The sequence below is a fragment of the Dipodomys ordii genome, unplaced genomic scaffold, assembly GCF_000151885.1.
Source record: "Dipodomys ordii isolate 6190 unplaced genomic scaffold, Dord_2.0 Scaffold139, whole genome shotgun sequence".
In the NCBI taxonomy this organism is placed as follows: domain Eukaryota; kingdom Metazoa; phylum Chordata; class Mammalia; order Rodentia; family Heteromyidae; genus Dipodomys; species Dipodomys ordii.
This window is the reverse complement of record NW_012267355.1, coordinates 3,903,170-3,924,406: the sequence shown is the minus strand read 5'-3', so window position 1 is coordinate 3,924,406 and position 21,237 is coordinate 3,903,170. Positions and strand designations below refer to the sequence as shown.

Sequence of the window (21,237 nt, the reverse complement as noted above, 5' to 3'; positions counted from 1 at the left end):
TACCACTTGAGCCACAGCGCCACTTCCGGCTTTTTTCTTTTTGCTTATGTGGTGCTGAGGAATCGAACCCAGGGCCTCGGGCATGCAAGGCAAGCGCTCTACCACTGAGCCAACTTCCCAGCCCAGACCCTGAGTTTCTTTTGCTCAAGGCTATAACGCCATTTCCAGTTTTGTCTGTGTATGTGGTACTGAGGAATTGAACCCAGGGCTTCTTGCATGCTAGGCAAGCACTCTACCACTAAGCCACATTCCCAGCCCACAGATTGTTTTAAACTGGAGAAAAGATCCCTGAGAGTGTCTGTTAAAATCCTTTGTTTACATTGATTTCCTCTTTGCACTGATCATATGAAAACAATGTAAGTACCAAATGGTTTCTTTCAATGTAGGTGTTGTTCAGGGAATGATAACAGGGATTCGAGGACTATGCAATGGTCTGGGGCCTGCCCTTTACGGATTCATTTTCTACATATTTCATGTGGAACTTAAAGAACTGCCAATAACAGGAACAGACTTGGGGACAAACACAAGCCCTCAGCACCATTTTGAACAGGTAATCTTTAGTTTATTTAGCTGGATTAAAAGTTGCTGTTTATGCTGGGCTCAACCTGTAATCCTAGCTACTCAGGAAGCTGTGATTTGAGGATCGTAGTTCAAAGCCAGTCCCAGTAGGAAAAGCCATGATACTCTTAGCTCCAATTATAACTACCTGAAAACTGGAAGTGGTGCTATGGCTTAAAGTGGAAGAGTGCTACCCTTGAGCAGAAAAGCTCAGAGACAGCACCTAGGCCATGAGTTTAAGCCTCCTAACTGGCCACACACAAAAAAAGAACGCCATTGGTGACAAACTTCCACTATTGAATAACCTATTTGTCAAGACTTGCTGACCTCTCTTCACCACTTTCCTATATTATGACTATTGTTTCTTCTGAGACTGTTGCAGTGTCACTGGACTGTGTGCATGAAGTCAGCTATGTGTCTCTTAACATTTGGTACGTTTCCCTCCTTGTAAGTGAAATAGGTAATTAAATGACTTCAACAAATGTTAATAGCTCACCCAGTTCCTAGCCTACTAAGCAGATATCCCACACTAATCTTAAAGCTATCTAAGCCTACTTTTACATTAGAAAATGATTTGTGGCCAGGTGCTAGTGGCTTGTGCCTGTATCCTAGCTACTCAGAAGGCTGAGATCTGAGGTTTGAGGTTCGAAATCAGCCTGGGTAGAAAGTTCCTGAGACTCTTATCTCTAGTAAACTACTCAGAAAAGAACAGGTGCTGTAACCAAAGTGGTAGAGTACTTGCCTTGAACAAAAGAAGCTTAGGGGCAGTGCCCAGCTAGAACCAGCCCTCCCTCCCCCCCCCAAAAAAAAACAATATATTTGTGGACTGCTTTTTGTTTTTTGTCAGTTGTAGGGCTTGAACTCTGAAGACTAAGTTTTTATTAGGAATGAACCTAATAGTACCTTGGGGCTAATATAAATGGGCCTTCCTTTTCAGGGGAGGGAAGAGTTTTATATCTCTGCTTTTGCCATTTTCAGTCCCTTGATAGTGTAATTTTTGAAACAAAATGATAGTGGATGCTACTCCTAGTTGTTAATGCTGTATGCTACTTAGTTTTCCATTTGAGAGCTTGTGCTTTTCTCCTGAACTTACAAACCCAGTAGAAGTTCATAGAGTGTGTTTTCAGATTTGATGCTGAGTGACAGGGTATTTTAGTGCAAGCTTCTTGCAGTTTTCATTCCTAGAGTTTTGTGAGTATGATAAAGTCCTTTTACTCCTGAAGAACCATTTTTATAACTGTGCTTTAATCAGTTGTAACTGAACAGTGTATACAGCAATCTTAATCATTTTTGTCTTCCTCAGAATTCCATCATTCCTGGTCCCCCCTTCCTCTTTGGAGCCTGTTCAGTACTGCTGGCTCTACTTGTTGCCTTGTTTATCCCAGAACACACCAATTTAAGTTTAAGGTCCAGCAGTTGGAGAAAGCACTGTGGCAGTCACAGCCACCCTCACAGTACACAGGCGCCAGGAGAGGCCAAAGAACCTTTGCTCCAGGACACAAATGTGTGATGACGGAAATCAGGAAGATTTTTCTATCAGCGCCCAGGTTTAGTTTTCACCTGTAGTTCTGGATGTACATTCCATTTCCATCTACAATGTACTTTAAGATTGTCTTATGAAATGTATCTGCATGAACTCCGTGGGAACTAAAGAAAGAACCGGACAGTTTTCCAAAGATGTTACAATTTCTTTTGAAAAGAAAACTTTTGTTTATTAGCACCAGTTTCTTGCCACTAAGCTGTTTTATTATACATCCTTTAATTAAAAACTCTATATGTAACTTCTTAGATATTAGCATATGTCTGCTACCATTTCCCTAAGGTGTTGAGCTTTAACTCTATACTGACTCCTGGAGAGACAGAGTAGGTAGTGTGGTTGTGGACCTGTTCATTTTAACATTGTAAAATCCTGAGACAGATTTTAGTATTGTAAAATCTTGAGTCAAATAATTCAAAGCCTTAATGCAGGTGCGCTAAAATAAAGAAATGGCAAATGAGTTGTTTGCAATTTTAAAAAAAGACACTTAAGAAAACTGTACTAAATCCGAATCATGTTTCAAGCTTATTTGCAGTAATTTATTTTAAACATCATTCACTACTGTTTATCAGCCACTTAGAATTCAAATTGGGGTAGAGCCTGTAAATCTAAATGCTGGCTCAGATTTGTTCCCCAGTTACTTCTTATACCATATTCTTTTAATGTTTGCATAATCATAAGAACCTCAACACTTGAAAACATAATCTAAAAATTATAGTAAAGTTGGTAGCCTTGAAAATGTCAATGTGATATCTATATGTAGATAAATATATATAGTGGCCTTTCAGGACTGTCACAGTAACACTTTATTTACAGAGCTAATGTTTGTCCTAAATTTCAGGACCCTAGAAGAGAGCTTTATACAATTACTGATGTGAATTTCTCTAAAGTGTATATTTTTGTGTCCAGTTATATTATTTAAAAAAGTGTTACTTTGTAAAAATTGTACATAAAGTATTGTATAGTTTACACTGTTTTCATCTTGTGTGTGGTTATTGCCTAATGCTTTTTAAACTTGGAACATTCACTATGGCTAAATGAGGTCTTTAAAATGTAAATATTCTGTTAATAAAATTAAATATTTTAATGATTTTTTTTCTTTTTAAAAAAGCCTTGATCTGTGAGTCGCTTGCCATAAGTTACTATACTCATCTCTACAGCAACATACCAAAGCTGTCTGGATTTGAATCAGTTTCTCTTCTCACTATAAAATACTCCTGTAAAAAATTAGACAAAATGAAAAGCGTTGTTTTCAGATCAGTTGGAAGTACTTGCTTTTCTAAGTAGATACAACCCAATCCTCTTTTTAACTTACTCTATATGTCAAACTCTCAAATTGTACTAGCAAAGCTCATTTATAGGAATAACATTAAGTGAAACATTTTTATTAACATGTACATATATATACTGGAAAACAATTACAAACAGGTTTAAGAGGTAGAGTACAGAGATACCACACAAGTCTACCTATGTACATTAAAAGGAAAATGATAGCAAGTTCATACAGACTCTGTATCCTATCTTTTGCAGATAGGATTTCTATGTGTGGCTATGTAAGGGTGGTCTATAGTTTAAAAAGTTACATGTCCCATCCAAGCCCCGTCACAATGTTTTATACAACAAAGCACAGTCCCATATTGCCAAGAGTCTTACAAGTTATTTTATCTGTATTCTTAACTAATGCAGTATATCTAAGAGCACAGAGTTATTGCCTACTATTATTGATGTTGCCAACTATATTCCCAGTTTAGATTCAAAATATAAGGCTCAAGACAGCGGATTCATTAAAAATTAGCGAAGATCCTTGTGTTACTATGAACTTAGTGACAGTGGTAATCATTGAATTATCTTTTTCCTCATCTGTAAGTACATAAAAACAATTTCTCACATAAGCATTACTAGTTTGTAAACAGTTGAATTAGAGGATTCTTTTTTTTTAATTTTTGTATGTTTTTTTATTGAAAAATGCTGTACAGAGGGGAGAATTAGAGGATTCTTAGAATGTTTGTTTCTGTTGCAGTGGTGGGGAAACCTCTAGCCTACTGACTACATATGGCCCTTGAAATCATTTGGTACATAACAGGATGAACACGATGCGTACTGGTTGTCCTTAACCCTGCGCTGTTGAAATTTTGTATGGCCCTCAAATGATGGGCCTTCAGCAGTAAGGCTCCCCATTCCTGCTTTTGGTGTCAATAAGAAAACATGTATTCTGTGGTCCAGGGTGGATTTTAAAACTATTTTTTTTCCCCAAGGAACAGTTACTCAAAATTTTCAGTAATAAGAGGTAGGTTATAGTAGTTACTTCCCTTTATTAAAAAATAGTAAAAATACCAGTTTTGATACTATAAAACATACAATGAATAATCATGTTCTTATAGTAAATGTACAATATCAAAAAATATTTCAATAAGGCTGGGCACTGGTGGCTCTCATCTGTAATCCTAGCTATTCAGGAGACGGAGATGTGAGGATCTTTCCTGCCCAGTTAGGAAAATCCATGACATTGATTTCCAATTAGCCACCAAAAAGAAAAAAAGCAATGAGTTATGGCTCAAGTAGTGTCAGTCTTGGGCAAACTAGCTGATGATAGCACCCAAGCCCTGAATTCAAGCCTCATTAATGGCACTGGCATGCACATACACACACAAATTTAATGATGGCAAGTATTTCACCGAGTAGCAAAATTCCAAATTAAGAACAGTTTGATGATTAAACTTTCAGGAAACACTAAACTTCTATAAACTTCCAGTTCATGAGACTGAGGCTCTCTATCCTTAATCTGATCACATAAAAATGCTAGTGGAATTATTTATCAAGATTATTTTATAGCCAGGAGCCAGTGGCTCATACCCCTATAATCCTAACTACTCAGGAGGCTGAGATCTGAAGACTGCACTTCAAAGACAGCTTAGGCAGGAAAATCTGTGAGACTCTTACCTCCAATTAACCACCAAAAAAAAAGGCCAGAAGACTTGTGGCTCAAATGGTAGAGTGCCAGCCTTGAGCAAAAAAGCTAAGTGCCCAGGCAGAGTTCAAGCCCCAGTACTAACAAAAAGGGGAAAAAAATTATATATTTTATAGACAGTAGCTAATTTAACTGTTTTTGAAAAAAAGTCATTTTTGTTTGTGATGGTGAAAACTTTATTTTACTCATTTCAAGGTATTTTCCTTTCACATAAATATCAGTTCTTCCCCTAATACTCTGGCCAGATTCAATAACTCAATTTTGTAATATGATTAGAATGTCAATTATAACAATTCCTTTCTTAGAACTTAATTTCTGAAAATTGAATAAAATTCATATTACTTAATAGAACATGTTCACAAACCAAAAAAAAAAAAAATAAAAGTATTGACTTAGAATCTATGCCAATCCCAAGTACAAATTTGTGGCCATAAAATAGCTGCCATAACAGCAGCAGAATTATATGGTGGCCAAACAGTAGGTAGCTCAAATAAAATTTGAAACTTGCTTATTTAAGATTTGACTTAGGTTAAACATAATTTTTAAACCACCTGAGTTTCTGAAGTGTCAGTACAAACAGCCGGTGAGGACAGGATTAACTGCTGGGTAACTGCCCAGGAAAATAGGCAGATGTGGAAGGGAGCACTGTGGGTTTAGAAGACATCTGTAATGCCCCTAGTGTGCCATCTTTCTGATGTTCTGCAAGTGGGGGGCAAGAAACAACAGTTATTTACCTATACCGCCCAGTCCTCTATACCGCCCAGTCCTCTATACCGCCCAGTCCTCTATAAAAGTCTTCTTACCTGCATTACTAAGTAGATTCTGGCTGAGTCCACGTAAAGGAATGCTATCTTCTCTTTTCTTCAAGTATTTAGATTCCAGCCCTAAATTTTCACCACTTAAAAAAAATACTAATTACCTCAAATATAGATTATAATCCACAAAATCAAATTTTGAGAGCCAACATAGATACTACAAAAGTGAAAAATTCCACATTTGCCTCACATGAGTCAAACCCAAGTGCACAACCTAAATTACCTTCAGGATATATGCAGAAGAAACAAATTTTGTGTGAAGACATGAGTCTAATCCCCAAAATATGTCTGTATATGTAAGTATCAAAAAACAAAACCTTCTGGTTTCAAGCATTTCAGGCAAAGAATACTAATCCACAGGACATACAAGAAAGCATAAACGGGGCAGTGGCAGCGCAACTGCCAATATGCATGAAGGTCCCAGGGTTTGAGCTCCAGCACTGTCTACCCCATAAAAAGAAAACTCGTAAGCTATGTGAAAGCTTGACTTGCTTCAGATCATATTCACTGGCTTATGAAAATAATTTAGCTGCATATAACCAAATATAAACTAAAAAAGGGCTGGAATAAGGATTATTAAGAGAAGTTTAAAAATTTGAATATTATAAAACTTTAAATAGCTCATAAATGACAATATACTACCTATGTACATGTGTACATGCCTTGAGAATATCCTAAATTCTGTCATTCTGTCTCATTTAAAATGAAGGGTTTTTTTTGACAAAGGTGTCACCTACAGTATGAATTACATATGCAGCTCACTCTGGCCTCAAATTTGTGAGCCTTCTACAACAGCATACTAAGTACTAGGATTACAGACATTTTTCACCAAATTGGTGAATATTTCTTTGCTCCTTAACCAAAGCTCTTAAAATTCTTATGATGTTTTAAAGCATTATCAAATCAGGAATTCTGGTTAGATGAATTCAAATGTGGGACTTCAAAAAATAAATGGGTATTTCTGTATTTTATCCCTTTCTACTTAGTATGCATTCATTACTTTCTAAAACTGTACAGTTATCAATTTCCCTAGTATTACACTTGGAATAAGAACTTAAAGCTGGGTACTGGTGGTTCACACCTGTAATCCTAGCTACTTAGGAGGCTGAGATCTGAGGATCACAGTTTGAAGCCAGCCAGGACAGACAGGCAAGTCCGTGAACCTTTATCTCCAATTAACCAACAGAAAACCGGAAGTGATGATGTGGCTCAAAAAGATAGAGTGGTAGCTGTGAGCAAAAAAGCTCAAGGACAGCACCTAGGCCCTGAGTTCAAGCCCCATGATCAACTCATAAAAACAAATAAAGTCAACTAAAGCAGGAAATTTCTCAAAACTTTATCTCTGATTAACCAGCAAAAAGGCTATGCTAAGGCATGGTTCAATTAGAAGAGTACTAGAGTGTTAGAGGATCTTGCAAAACACACACACACACACACACACACACACACACACACAAGTCCTATTTTTCTGTAAAAAGTCTCTTAAAAGAGGTCTTAGTTTCTGTGATACATTGATACATAAGCATTATCGTATTCTATAATATGAATTATAGGTGCTCTGCCTTATGAGCATCTTGAGCATCTGTAAAGTTAAATATAGTAAATGTCCTCAAAAAGTTCTAATCCTTTCCTAGCAAAGAAGTTCACAAACCATTTTAACTCTTGCAACTGGCAATTTTAGAACACTTAATGAATAAATTTAGAGAGCTGAGATAAAAAAAACTGCTGTCTGGAGCTATATTTGTAATTTATTTTACAATGTAAGGGAATGGTGCTGCTCATGATGAGTGTTAGCAGGAAGGGCTTAAGACCATTGAATTTAAAGTGAATAAAGATTTAAATTAAACTTGAAGACCCCCCAACGAGGGATGGATTGATTAGTCACAGACACTAACTTAACTAACTTTACAATAAATAAATATTCTTGCTGGGTAATGGTGTCTTACACCTTTAACCCAGTTGCTCAGGAGAATTAAGATTTAAAGCCATAATGAGATGCTTAGCCAGAAATTAGGCTGTAGACCAAGTGTTAGGACACTAGTTGGGAGAAAAACGCTCAGAGACAGCACCCAGATTGAATTTAAGCCCAGGATCAGCATAAAAAAAAATCAAAATTTAAAAACAAAATAAAAACTTAAGACTCTGAACAGGTGGAATAAAAGTCACAAATTGGCATTAAATTTTGTAGTATCTAGAGAACAATTTTACAAGCCTTTTCTACTCGTATTTACTATATAAATCGGTGAGAGAGAGATGGACGTCTATCTAGGCACCCAAGAAACACTACAAAGCGAAGCCTCTAGCTATGTAAGAGAAACTCTCATGATAAAACTTACTGTATTTCTAAAGGGATCCCATAGTTTAAAAATACATACATGAAACCACTTTTTTATAGCTAAAAGCAATTCAGACTTAAGTTTTCATCCTACAATATCGCAAATAGAGACACAACTCCTTTCAAGTACTGGTAAGAATTCTTCATTATGACTAACAAACTACCAACATTAAATTTTATGTCAATAAATACTTACTTTTCCTTATCTGTGGAGCCAGGCATGGTACTAGTTGTTCCTGACTGAGCATCTGGTTTTGTAAACTGCAAGTTAAACTGAACCTGTGAAGAAGAAAACGCCTCATCTAACTGAAGTGGAACAGAGACAGGAGGTTATATTTTCATTCCATTAAATCTAGATCCTAAAAATAGAGATTTTTGCCTACATTTTACACCACAAGCATCTTCTACTGAGACTTCATAGAAAGAATCCTATTTCTTATTAAACAAAATTCCTGTCCAAACACCAACACATTCAAACAAGTATCCACTACCACAATAATGTATTCACCTCATGCATTCTGAGAATTCCCTTTCGAAGACTATAATTTTCTCTTTTAGTTAAGAATGCTAGATCTTTGAGTTTGGGTTTTAAAACAAATTTATTTATCTATGCACAATTAAATATCAGCACCTAACATACTTTATTGAAAGCAGTAAGTCTTTTTTTACTAGGAAGGTATAAATGGATCCTATTTTAAAAATCTATAAACACAAATCACTTTACCAGCATATCAAGCAAAATGACTACTTTCATATAAAGAAGGTATGAGAAAATGACTATCCATTTTTAGTACATGTCATAATAAAATAGACAAACATTAGTTTAATACTATATAAATTAGGAAGATATATAGCTCTGTACTTGGCTATTAACATTAAGGAAAAATTCTAGTTCTGTATTAAAGTTTACATTATAGCTTTATATACAAATAGATTATAAACAACCAGGCAACTGGGTAGAACAAATTAAAAGCATATTCCCAGACTGAACATACACAGTATAGGACTCAGTCCCTGAGACACAGGAAACTTTCAACAGTTAGCTTTTGAACTGGAGATGTTTTCCTAACAGTGGTGCAGAACAATTGCTAGATGGAGATCAATATTACAGTTGAGGGAGATGAGTTACCAATCAGAGGTTTTCTTCTACCAGGACAGGAATAGTGGTAGAGAAATCAGTGTTTCCGTGCTGGCCCTTAAGGCCCAGGGGATGGACCACCACACCCAGAGGCTTAAAGCTCCAAGCTGTGACACCTGGGACCTACTGCTGGGAGACTTGTGGCTCGAGTCACTTAGATTGGAGGATTATTGCTCAGGGATTTGACCAATAGAGACAATGCCACTTGGTAGCTATTGTAAATGCTTGGCTTCCAGCAGCAGTGAGCTGCAGCAGCAGGCAGTGCTGCAAGTGTTAGTGGTCCTGAAGAGTCCTGGGGTCTGTGGGACTTTGTTGCTTAAGGCTTGTGACAAGGGCCTGCAGTTTCTCCTGGTTGTTTGCACTCCTGTTGCTCTCTGGTACTCCTGAGCCTTCCTGTCTCTGCTGTGTTACCTTTACTACTGCCATCACCCTACCATGTCCTCCTCTTGTGACTGTCAGCTGGCTATTCTTCTTGAGCTAGACTGGACACACCCTCCTGTGCTGCTGGCTTGGTGTTACAATATAGACTCCCCCAATAAAAGGCTTCTTTCAAGTGGTCTTTTCTTGCCTACTTTTGATCTTTATCATTAGTAGAGCCAGCTGAGTTAGTCACATGAGGAGGACATGTGAACAATTTCCAAGATTCAAAAGCAGAGAGACAAAGACTTTCGTAAAAAGCCCTTGCAAGGGCACACCTTTGTAACAAGATTGAACTATTCCTTGAGTAGAAAGTACTTTACATGTACTCTAGTAAAGCTAAAGAGAAAGAAGAATCCTCACAAGGTAAAGCACAAGGTGATCCACAGAACATGTAACGGGGCTGAAATATTCCTTGAGTAGAACGTACTTTACATGTACTCTAGTAAAGCTAAAGAGAAAGAAGAATCCTCACAAGGTAAAGCACAAGGTGCTACTCTAAATAAAAATAAGAAAATCCAGAAATTAATATTGTACATAATTTATAAACTGTCCAAAACAACTAGAAATGGCAGTAAGTAGGACAATGTAAGTCATACCTGGAAGAAAGGTATGAACAGGGTGAACAGTGTAAGTATAAGGCAGAGAGAGAAAATGGAAGTATATTTTTTATACTATTATTTTATATATATATTTTATATATATATTATATATATATATGGAAGAAAATGGAAGTATATTTTTATACTATTATTTTATATATATATTATTTTAAGGTTTTTGTTATATATAGGAAGTAGTATATTTGAACAGTTTATGCTAAGACAAAAATGTGTTATAAGCCTAAGAAAACACAAAGAAAGTACAATCCAGGTATTTGTTTTCTAACAAAATAAAATGCACAATTAATTGGAAAGAAGGAAGGCAAAAACAAGTGATAAAGAATAGATGAGACATACAGAAAATAGATAGCAAAATGATATACCTTACTATATACAAAAAAAACTATTAAGTATTAGAATGCTTGCCTGCCTAGCATGTTCAAGGCCTTGGGTTCTAAACACAATACCACTAAGAAAGAAAAAAAGAAGAATAAAAACCTATTTGAGAATTTGCTATAAACCTGGGAGACAGACCTTTAAGTTGTGGCAATAAAATCCAAATATCTTACCACATGTAATACAAGAGTATTATTTTATCAGTAATCCTAGATTTGCAGATTGAAATAGAAGAGTGAATAAAAATGGAAGAGAAGAGGAGAAATAAGAAGTTTAGGCAGACTAATACCTAGATTTTTATGAACTGCAGTGACTAAAGAAACGCATCTATTTCTTACAATATTATATACTAGATATTTAGTAACTTACTCATCTAATACACTACCCATTAGTCAGACAATAAATGAACTTTGAAAGGGTAAAAAATATATACTAGGAAGTTTCTACATTCTTCCACAATTTGTTGATTTGGCTACCTTTGGTCCTGAAACTGGGTGGATGGTGTTTTTGGTAGCTATGGGATGAGGGAAGGTATTCTGGAATGCAAATGCAGAGGAGACAGGATAACCAATACCACAGCCAGGATAATTCAGTCTACTATCAACCTAAAAATTCAAACACAAAAATAAGAATGAGACATAATTCAAAATAGCATTTGTTGTTCCATTAGCAAAAACACATGCTAGTAATAGTTAAGAGCAGTATCTCTCGGGGCTGGGAAGGTGGCTCAGTGATAGAGCACTTGCCTTGCATGCATGAGGCCCTGGGTTCGATTCCTCAGTACCACATAAGCAGAAAAAAAAAGCCGGAAGTGGCGCTGTGGCTCAAGTGGTAGAGCGCAACATCACAATAACCAGAGTCATAAAAAGTTGATTTGAAACATGAGTCTTTTCTTTTCTTTTGATCCAAGACTGAGCTTGAACTCAATACTTGTGGCACTTTCACTCATTGGCTAGCTCTCTACCAATTGAACCACGCTTCCAACCCCTTGAAACATAAATCTTGAGATGTAATTGCATATACCAGCAGTTGCACAACACATCCTCCACACAGATAGTTATATCAGTCAGTTGAGTCTAGCCATTTTTTTCAAGTTTGTAATTCAGCATCAAGTGTTTCTTTTTCTTTTTTGAGTTTAGCCTGTATTACTGCTTACTGAAATAGATTAAAAATTTAGTTAGGGCTGGGCACCGGTGGCTCACATCTGTAACCCTAGCTACTCAGAAGGCTGAGATTTGAGGATCACAGTTCCAAGCCAGCCTGGTAAGAAAAGTCCATGAGACTCTTATCACCAGTTAACCACCAGAAGACTCGAAGTGGAGTCGTGGCTAAAGTTGGTAGAGCACTAGCCTTAAGCAAAAATGCTCAACAACATCACCCAGGCCCTGAGTTCAAGCCCTACAACCAAAGGGGAAAAAATTCAATTAGGAAGTTGAATTTTACCTCTACAATTCCTGATAGCCAAAAGTATCCCTTATTTTTAACAGAAGAACCCAGGACTTCCCTTTGTGTACCAGTCAAATTCCTAGCACCAGCTGACAATAGCACGCCACGTCTAGGTATAAAGAGCTGTTCTTGGTTGCTCTTGTGATTGTGGTAGTGAGGAATTGAACTCAGGGCCTCAAACAAGCATTCTACCAATTGAATTGTGCCCTCAAGGCCAAACCGTTTTCAGTTTGGCCTCCTGTCTCTGAGTCCCAACTAGCTGGAATTACAGACATATCCTACCTACCACAATCAGCAAGAACTTCCTTTCCTATTTCTCCTATTCCTTGTAAGTAAAAAGCAAACGATCTCATTATGGAAACTAGAAAGCATCTGTCTTAGTTTCGTTCTGTTTCTAGAGCCAACAGAACATGCTACCAGAGCTTAATTCCCTTCTTTGTAATTTTGCTGATGGATTTCAGCTTAGGGCTTTTCCATTATAATTCCAACCTTGAATCTAAACCCTGAATCTTGAAAATCATTTTTAAAAATATTCAATGCTTTTCTATTTTCTTCAGCCTATTTGACACTACTAGAGTACAAATTTCAACACAATGAAAAATGTTGTAAAGCAGTGTGCCCTTGAAAAGGAGACTTTTTGTTAAAATCAAATATGCCCATGACCCACTACCAAGGGCTTCAGTGCTAAGTAAGTGTAGAACTTCAGTCGGTATTAGTATTATTAAGCTTCAAAGCAATCTTTGCTTTCATTATAGAAAATTGACTAGCATCCTTCACATTTTTAGCTTAAATCTTACCACATTCACATTAGGGGAAATTCCACTTCTGAGTGTGCTGCTGCTGGCATGCGCAGATGGAGTGGTGGAAGGTCCTGATACATCTGGCTTTCTCACGAGCTGATTTTCATTTAGCTCTTTATTTAACCATGTGATTACTTAAATAAGAGAATAAGAAACAAAGTAAAATTTATTTCACTGCTTTCATTTTTCTAATAATTTTAAGCATTTTAAAATTATACTTACTTTTTTCCCCTTTGATTTCTGAAATAGAGTCTCACTATGCTAAGTCGCCTAGGCTGGCCTTAACCTTATAATCTTATCTTAGCCTTCCAAGTGGTAGGATTAGTCCCTACGTGCCATCTTGGTACCGGGACTTGAAATAAATGATCTGGAGCTCTTATTCATGGCTTTACCATTTGAGCCAAGCCTCTAGTCTTGGCATTTTGCTGGTTAATTGGAGATGATGTCTAACAGACTTTTTTGCCCCAGCTGGCTTCAAACCAAGATCCTCCAGGTCTCAGCTTCCAGAATAGCTAAGATTATAGGCATGAGCCACTAGTGCCTGGTAGTGTTTTTTTTTTTTTTTGGGTCCGGTCATGGGGCCTGAACTCTGGGCCTAGGTGCTGTCCCTCAGCTCTTCAGCTCAAGGCTAGCGCTCTACCACTTGAGCCACAGTGCCACTTCCAGCTTTTTTCTTTTTGCTTATGTGATGCTGAGGAATCGAACCCAGGGCCTCATGCATGCAAGGCAAGCGCTCTACCACTGAGCCACCTTCCCAGCCTTCTGGTAGTTTTTTAGTCTGGAGTTTTATTTAACTTGGGTTTTAAGTTTTTATACGTTTTCAGTTATAACATAGGTTTGTCTAGATTTTATAATTAAATATTTTTATTTTAGCAAGACACATTACTCTATCATCTCAGCAGAATATATTTTTGCTCTAGAACAATATGTTACAGTTTACCTATCTACAGTTTATCTATTTTTAAGATTGCAAGGAAAGTGTCATTTCTTTATTAAATGTTTACAAGTTCTTTTACTGTGAACACAGTCCTAGGACAAGACCCACCAAAGTATGAAACATACTTTTGTGAACAAAATAAGATAATTTGACAACTTTTCTAAGTTAATATATCCAGAATGGCTATAGAAGTCATGATTTAAACTTTGGTCTGTTATAGTTTAAAGTTTCACATTTGTGTCTAATATTCAGTTACAGGAACTAACAAGATGTTAAAAGTGTAACTTATAAATTGTAGTCAATATTTTCAACACTGTTCAGTTTAGATTACTAATGTATGATAATTTCCTTTATAGTGATAAGTCTTAAAGGGCAGATGATATAATTTACTGAACTTAAGACAGCATACTTATTTATACATGAAAATACCTTGATTTACCTAAACTTGTATGAATTCAAATAAGATTTTTAGGTTGAGAATAAACTATAAACCTCATTCTAAAAAATATAACATACTTACATTTTTCATTATTTTTTAAAAGCTGCTTACTTTCTTCAAGTTTTTGAACTGTAGCTTCTAATTGTTCTTGTAATTTGCATACCTGAAATATAGAATCCTCAGAATAAGTCAAAGAAAATAAAGGCTAAAATAAAAACTGAAGGAATGTATTACTACTACTTAATAAGTGATTACTCCTGTTATTAAATGATAATTTAAAATAATTAATGTAATTATTCCCACAATGTAATATTTAGGTATATGTATATTTCATACTCCTATACATATGTCAGTAATCAATGTTTAAATCATATTTAACTTTCCAAACCAAAACAGAATTATTACCTCTGTCAAACGAGTTGTTTTATTTTAAAACACTTCATTTAAAAAAGACAAACCTATTGTCTAATGTAAAAAACTAGAAATTTTAAAAACACATGAAGAATTCTGCTACACTCTATATACACAATAATCTACACAAAAAACTGAAATATTAACTACCTCTTGCTCTTTAACTCGGAGAGATTGTCCAACATCTTGTAATTCCTTCTGTTCCTTTTGTAATTTTTCCTCCTTCTCAGCCAAGAGTTTTTCTTGCTGAATAGTAACTGTATTCTTCAGTTTCAACTTACCCATTAGAGTTTTCAGATCCCCTTGTAACTTCTTAATAATCTCATTTGCCTATAAAAGAGCTTAATATGTGTATCTCTATGTAATACACTGAAATACTAATATTCTATTAAATTTTTAAACAAACCTTCAGAAGTTCTGTTGACAGTGATTTGATTGTAGCTTCAAGTTTTCCCAGCTGTACCTGATTTTTCTCACCACTTTCTTCTAAGGCCACCTGATTTTTAAAAAGACATGAATAATTTGCATATTTGTGTTTGTTTAGGGAAACAACTTGCAATGTAGTCACTGATTTATTTAGAAAAAAATTTAAGACCTTTTGTTCCTGCATTGTATCAAATGCCTCTTTTGTTCTTAAAACAAGTTGGTCTTTATCCTTGATTTCCTGCTCTAAAACTGCCACTTTTGTTTGCAGCTGATTAATATGCTTTTCTTTTTCATGGCATTCAGCATCTAGGGTAGAATTCTCTCTTCGCAAAGAGAGAACTTCTTGCTTAGTTCGTTGCAGCTCCTATGAGAAAAAAAGAAAATAGACATTATGAAAAAATTACCCAAGATTGTACACTTATAATAATTAAGGTATTTAAAATATAAAAAATGTTGGGTAGGAGTGACAGAAATTACTTGCAGTCATGGAACCTTTGAGTCAACATTGATTGAAAGCATTCTGCTCTGCTGTTACAGTTCTAGATTTTGCCGAAAAGGCAGGAGGAGATAATCTACACGTATCTGAAAGCAGCTATGGTTTGGTTTTGCTAGTATATCTTTTCTTTTTTTTGTCAGATGTGGGGCTTGAACTCTGGGCCTGGGCACTGTCCCTGAGCTCTTCAGCTCAAGGCTAGCGCTCTAACACTTGAGCCACAGGGCCACTTCTGATTTTCTGGTGGTTAATTGGAGATAAGAGTCCCATGGACTTTCCTGCCCGGGCTGGCTTTGAATCACAATCCTCAGATTTCAGCCTCCTGAGTAGCTAGGATTGCAGGTGTGAGCCATGGGCACCTGGCACTAGTACATCTCTTATCAGCACCTGAGTGAAAGTTTAATGTCTAGGTGTTTCCAATCCTTTAACTTGGAACTTATCCTAGGCTTCTTAAATTTCCTTCAATGAAAGTATCCTGCTCCTACCTTGGGGTTCTTCATGGATTTTGCTGAGAAGGCGACCATTTTAAATAATCTTTCCCAAGGAGTATTGGAAAGAAGTTGCTGAACCATTTTTACCATTTCTCCAAGGATGCTTTTGAAACTACATCATCATCCTTGGCTGAAATCAACCAACCTTTCAAAGCGAAAATCCAAATCCCACACTGAGTAGCATTGCCTCAAAGGTGATGACAAAAAGGAGTATGCAATCCCTAACAATGACCTCGGAAACCCAAGATTGGGGTGATCTTTGTTATTCACCACAACTTTAGTACCTGCTGGACAATGGGTACAACTGGTCAGAAGAAATACCATGGACAAATAATCTGAATCCTGTGTCCTCACAGCACTTGAAAAGTTTCTCTGTGACTATTGATTCCTGCTTCCAGCTCCATTGCAATGCTGGAGCAGATTGTTCATTATAATGCACACTAATATTGTATTTCAATTGGTCAACATCTCAACAATGCTACAGCCACCATGGATTCACTGACCACTTCAGACCCTCCAATGATGGATGATTTATTGTTACCTGGTACTGTGGCTTCTGAAATCCACTGGCACAGATAAGGTCAGAAACCTATTTTACTTTTAAAACTCAAAGATGAATCTTTGAGTTATTTCAAAGATGAATCTTTGAGTTCCCTGAAATAGAAGCAAGGCAAGAATGGGAAGACAGGGGAACTTGAACATCAAATGACCAAGTGAAGCAGGTCTGCAGTTACTGATATATTCTGCAGTGTTACTCTTTAAAAAAAAAGATTAAAAAAAGAAAAAGGGAAAAATTAAAGGGAGTAAATTTATGACTAAGTTAAAAAAAATAAGTTGAAGAATATGAGGGAAGAAATTCTCCCGCCCTCCCAGAGCCCTGAAAGATCTTTTTTATTCTTTAGATTGCTACAGAAACAGTGTGCAAAATCAAACCCAAATACTTTTTTTTTACTTTAAAAAGAATTTAATAAGTTTGTGGGAGAATGTTCTTTTATTCTGAAAATATATTCTATTCTCTCTGTATCTTCATTTTATAAGGTTTTCTTAATATTTATTTTTCTATTATTATAGAGGTGATGTACAAAAAGGTTACAGTTATGTAAGTAATGAGTAACATTTCTTTTTGGATGTCACCCCTTCCTGGCTCTCTCCCAGTTTTTCCTTCCTATGCCCACCCACAAGTTGTACAGTTCATTTTCAACCTAGTGTCTAGTGAGCATTACCGCTGCATTTGTTCACCCTTTGTCCTCCAGTTCCGTTACCACCTCCTTTCCCTCCCAAAGACAGATAAACAAGCGAAACAAAAAGACAAAACAACAAAGAAAAAAAAAAACTATTTTTTTGGGGGGGGGGCTGGTCGTGGGGCCTGAACTCTGGGCCTGGGCACTGTCCCTCAGCTCTTCAGCTCAAGGCTAGCGCTCTACCACTTGAGCCATAGCACCACTTCTGGCTTTTTTACTTTTTCTGCTTATGTGGTGCTGAGGAACTGAACCCAGGGCCTCATGCATGCAAGGCAAGTGCTCTACCACTGTGCCACCTTCCCAGCACCATCCTATTTTTTTTTTTTAAATGATGGTTCACCCCTGCAATCCTAACAACTCAGGAGGCTAAGATCTGAGGACTACAATTCAAAGCCAGACTGCGCAGGAAAGTTTTTTTTTTTTTGCTAGTCGTGGAGCTTGAACTCTGGGCCTGGGCACTATTCCGAGCTCTCCAGCTCAAGGCTAGCGCTCTACCACTTGAGCCACAGAACCCACTTCCAGCTTTTTCTGTGTATATGGTGCTGAGGAATCGAACCCAGGGCCTCACGCATGCAAGGCAAGCACTCAACCACTGTGCCACCTTCCCAGCCCCAACAGGAAAGTTCTTATCTCAAAACAACCATCAAAAATTTTCTAGTGAAGCTTTGACTCAAGTGGTAGAGTGCTAGCCTAGAGGACAAAAGCTCAGACTGAGTTCAAGTTCCTAGATGCCACTCCCCACCCCCTATAGAAGGAGAAAGTAAATAAGAATTAAAATTGTTAAATATCCTTAAAGCTAGGGTTGATGGCCCACAGCCACAGTCTGAGACAGAGACTGCTAATTCAACGCCATCCTGGGTGGCATAAAACCAGACCAAATCTAAAAACAAAACCAGTCTTTACTAATCATAAGTACCTAAGACAGACATTTTTTAAAAGACATGAAGGTCTTTCTAACAGTGTATGTAAATTATAAATTTGGATTGCAGTGATAAAACATATTACTAATTAATCACACCAAGTGAAACAATCTTGATTTATGAATTCAACTAAACTTATAAAAATAATTTTCTATCTTTCTAAATGAGTCTAAGAGTAGCCAAGGGGGGAACCATGATCTATAGTTAAGATTTTTCTGACCTTATATGTACAAATTTTTTTTCTCAAAAAATGACTAAAACTGCTCAGTTTGTCTGACCAGACTGGGCTACCTAGCAAGACCATGTTTCAAAAAACAACATAAAACATACTATATAAATGATTTTATTTACTCTTCACAAAAGTCCTTATATAAATTGTCTAGTCCTTATATAATTGCATATAGTAATAGAGTAGACCTATTTTCAGATAGGGTCTCACATATCTGTCTGAGTCTACCAGTTTACTTCATTCATCCCACTATACCTCCACATAGCTGAGATTACAAGACAGCGCTATCATGCCTGGCTTTCAGATAGGGCCTTCTCAAGCTTTTTTTGCCAGAGTGGTCTCTAGCCTAATCTTCCTAACTTCACCTTCCAAGTAGTTGGGATTGTGAACCAATAAGCCCAGCCAATCTTTCTTCTTAAATATGATACGTTAAAAAAAAAAACCTACAACAGACAGAGTGGTACACACCTAATAGTTCCAGCTACTGCCTAAGACAGAGATCAGGAATTTGAGGCCAATCTGGATAACAAAGAACTAAATCGAAAATCTACAATTATCTTTACGTGGTTAATAGGATAATGTCTAAGAGCTGCTATCGTGACACATGTCTATAATTCCAACATTTTGGAGGTGGTCAAAGCAGGGGGAGTCACAAGGTTGAGAACAGCCTGGTCTACCTTGGAGACTGTCTCCACAAGCCCAAATAAATAGTAACAGGACACTAATGCTAGATAGGAAACTGTTATCAACGTCAGAGCATCGCCATGTGCTGTGCCACAGCAAGGGTGTTACGCTTCTTTGATGCATTAGGGCACAGCACAGTGTGCAGTACTTGCCCAGCACATGCTACCTGATTGGGGAACCTTTTCTGCCAAGGTCATTGGATATTTATAATGTCACTCAAATCCATACAAAATGATTGATATAGGCAAACAGGCCGCAGAGAACCAACGAGAGCCAAAGAAGAGCCAAGTAAAAGCACAGGGTCAGAACTGTCATGTACCAAATGGTTTCATGGGCTGTATAAATACTGCCAAGATACTGTCAAGCCCTTCTGCAGCCCACTACATCCTGGGTAAACCCCAGTTCCGCAAAAATAAATGAATGGAAGTACAACTTTTTCTGGTGCTTCAAAGAACAACGACAGGCAAATAAAAGATGGGTTCCAATCTGCAAGCTTCTAATTACTGCCTATGTGACCTTAGGCAAATTAATCTTTCTGCATCTTAGTGGCATCATCTGTAATGAGAGGTAACAATACCTACCTTAAAGCATTGCTACAAGAATGGAATTAATCTTTGTAAGCACTTATACAATGCCTACCACATAGCAAAGGCTCAGCAAATACTATCTATTATTATCTAGTAGTAACACTATTTTACTGAATACTAGTTTGGTATGCTGTATAGACTGAAAGAGATAATTATTAACAGAGTACCTTCTGAGATATAAGCTATAAACACTGGGTTAATACTAAAAATACACTAAAACCCTGAGATTTGTGTCCATAAACTACTCAAGAGGCTAATTAAAAATGTTCAGTTTAGCCGGGCGCTGGTGGCTCACACCTGTAATCCTAGCTACTCAGGAGGCTGAGATCTGAGGATTGCCGTTCAAAGCCAACCCGGGCAGGAGAGACCGTGAGACTCCTATCTCCAATAAACCACCAGAAAACCAGAAGTGGCGCCGTAGCTCAAGTGGTAGAGCGCTTGCCTTGAGCTGAAGAGCTGAGGGACAGCGCCCAGGCCCAGAGTTCAAGCCCCACGACCGACAAAAAAGCAAAAAAAAAAAAGTTCAGTTTGCCAATCATAATCTTGATTTTCTTTGCAATTTCTGAAATGATTATTCTATTAGCTCAAGAGATCTTTGCAGAGCATTCAGAAGACCACCCACATGTGTAATCAAAGAAATTTAAATAAAGTGACCAAACTAAAACATCCTTTTCAAATTAGGATAGCAAGAAAAGTCAATATTTAATACCTCTTCAACAGCAGAAAGCTTTGCTTTAAGTTCTCTAACAGTAGAGTCTCCTTTATATTTCCTTTCAGTTAACTCTTTATTAGCTGCTTCTAAGTCAGATAATCTGCTCTGTAGCTGGTGGATGTTTTGTTGATGGAGGATTTCTAAATCTTTTTTCTGCTGTTCATGCTGCTGTTGATATTGAACCTGTGCCTGTTATAGAAAAGTCAAAAACAAATAGGAAATATCAGAGAAAAAAATCACAATTTCTTTATCATTTATAGATGTTCCTGTTTTCAAAAGGTCTATTTACAATTATAGATTTATGAAGGAGAAAAGAAGAAAACTAAAAGTAAACTAAACACCATGATCCACTTCTCTTAAACTCACATGTAATGGTCTTCAAGTTAAGGGAATACTTTAACAGAAGAATATACAATTAAAAACAGAAAAGCCTAAGCAAAATACAGTATATTTAGTATGAAACTATTTGTGTCTAAAAAAAAAACAAATACTTAAAACTTTAAGTTTTGCTGAAACATTATACTGTTTCTGTTTTTAACAGTGCGCGCCCCGCACGGGCACAACACACACACACACATATGCATACATACAAATATGTGTTTAAGGTTCAGGCTTATTCTGAATAGTTTACTGAAGATAAGAGTCTTTTCTGCCT

General features: G+C 36.8%; 2 protein-coding genes across 4 annotated transcripts in view; one reads left to right on the top strand and one right to left on the bottom strand.

Moving 5' to 3' along the window:
- Positions 1–3,193, top strand: part of Hiat1 (hippocampus abundant transcript 1) — a 21,273-nt gene extending 18,080 nt beyond the window's left edge. Inside the window, exons 11-12 of the mRNA XM_013031397.1 lie at positions 387–550; positions 1,862–3,193. Of these exons, the coding sequence (XP_012886851.1) occupies positions 387–550; positions 1,862–2,068 (371 nt within the window). The 3' untranslated portion in view covers positions 2,069–3,193. The remainder of the gene's footprint in view (positions 1–386; positions 551–1,861) is intronic.
- Positions 3,194–3,443: 250 nt separating this feature from the next.
- Positions 3,444–21,237, bottom strand: part of Sass6 (SAS-6 centriolar assembly protein) — a 29,825-nt gene continuing 12,031 nt past the window's right edge. The window contains exons 8-17 of one of the 3 annotated variants that reach the window (XM_013031392.1): positions 20,580–20,771; positions 15,206–15,589; positions 14,950–15,129; positions 14,470–14,551; positions 13,010–13,146; positions 11,243–11,371; positions 8,410–8,492; positions 5,867–5,961; positions 5,615–5,762; positions 3,444–3,955 (exon numbers count right to left, since the gene is read on the bottom strand). In XM_013031392.1, the coding sequence (XP_012886846.1) occupies positions 5,659–5,762; positions 5,867–5,961; positions 8,410–8,492; positions 11,243–11,371; positions 13,010–13,146; positions 14,470–14,551; positions 14,950–15,129; positions 15,206–15,589; positions 20,580–20,771 (1,386 nt within the window). In that variant the 3' untranslated portion in view covers positions 3,444–3,955; positions 5,615–5,658. Of the gene's footprint in view, positions 3,956–5,132; positions 5,763–5,866; positions 5,962–8,409; positions 8,493–11,242; positions 11,372–13,009; positions 13,147–14,469; positions 14,552–14,949; positions 15,130–15,205; positions 15,590–20,579; positions 20,772–21,237 lie in introns of those variants that run through there. The other 2 variants (XM_013031393.1, XM_013031391.1) reach the window with 2 other exon arrangements.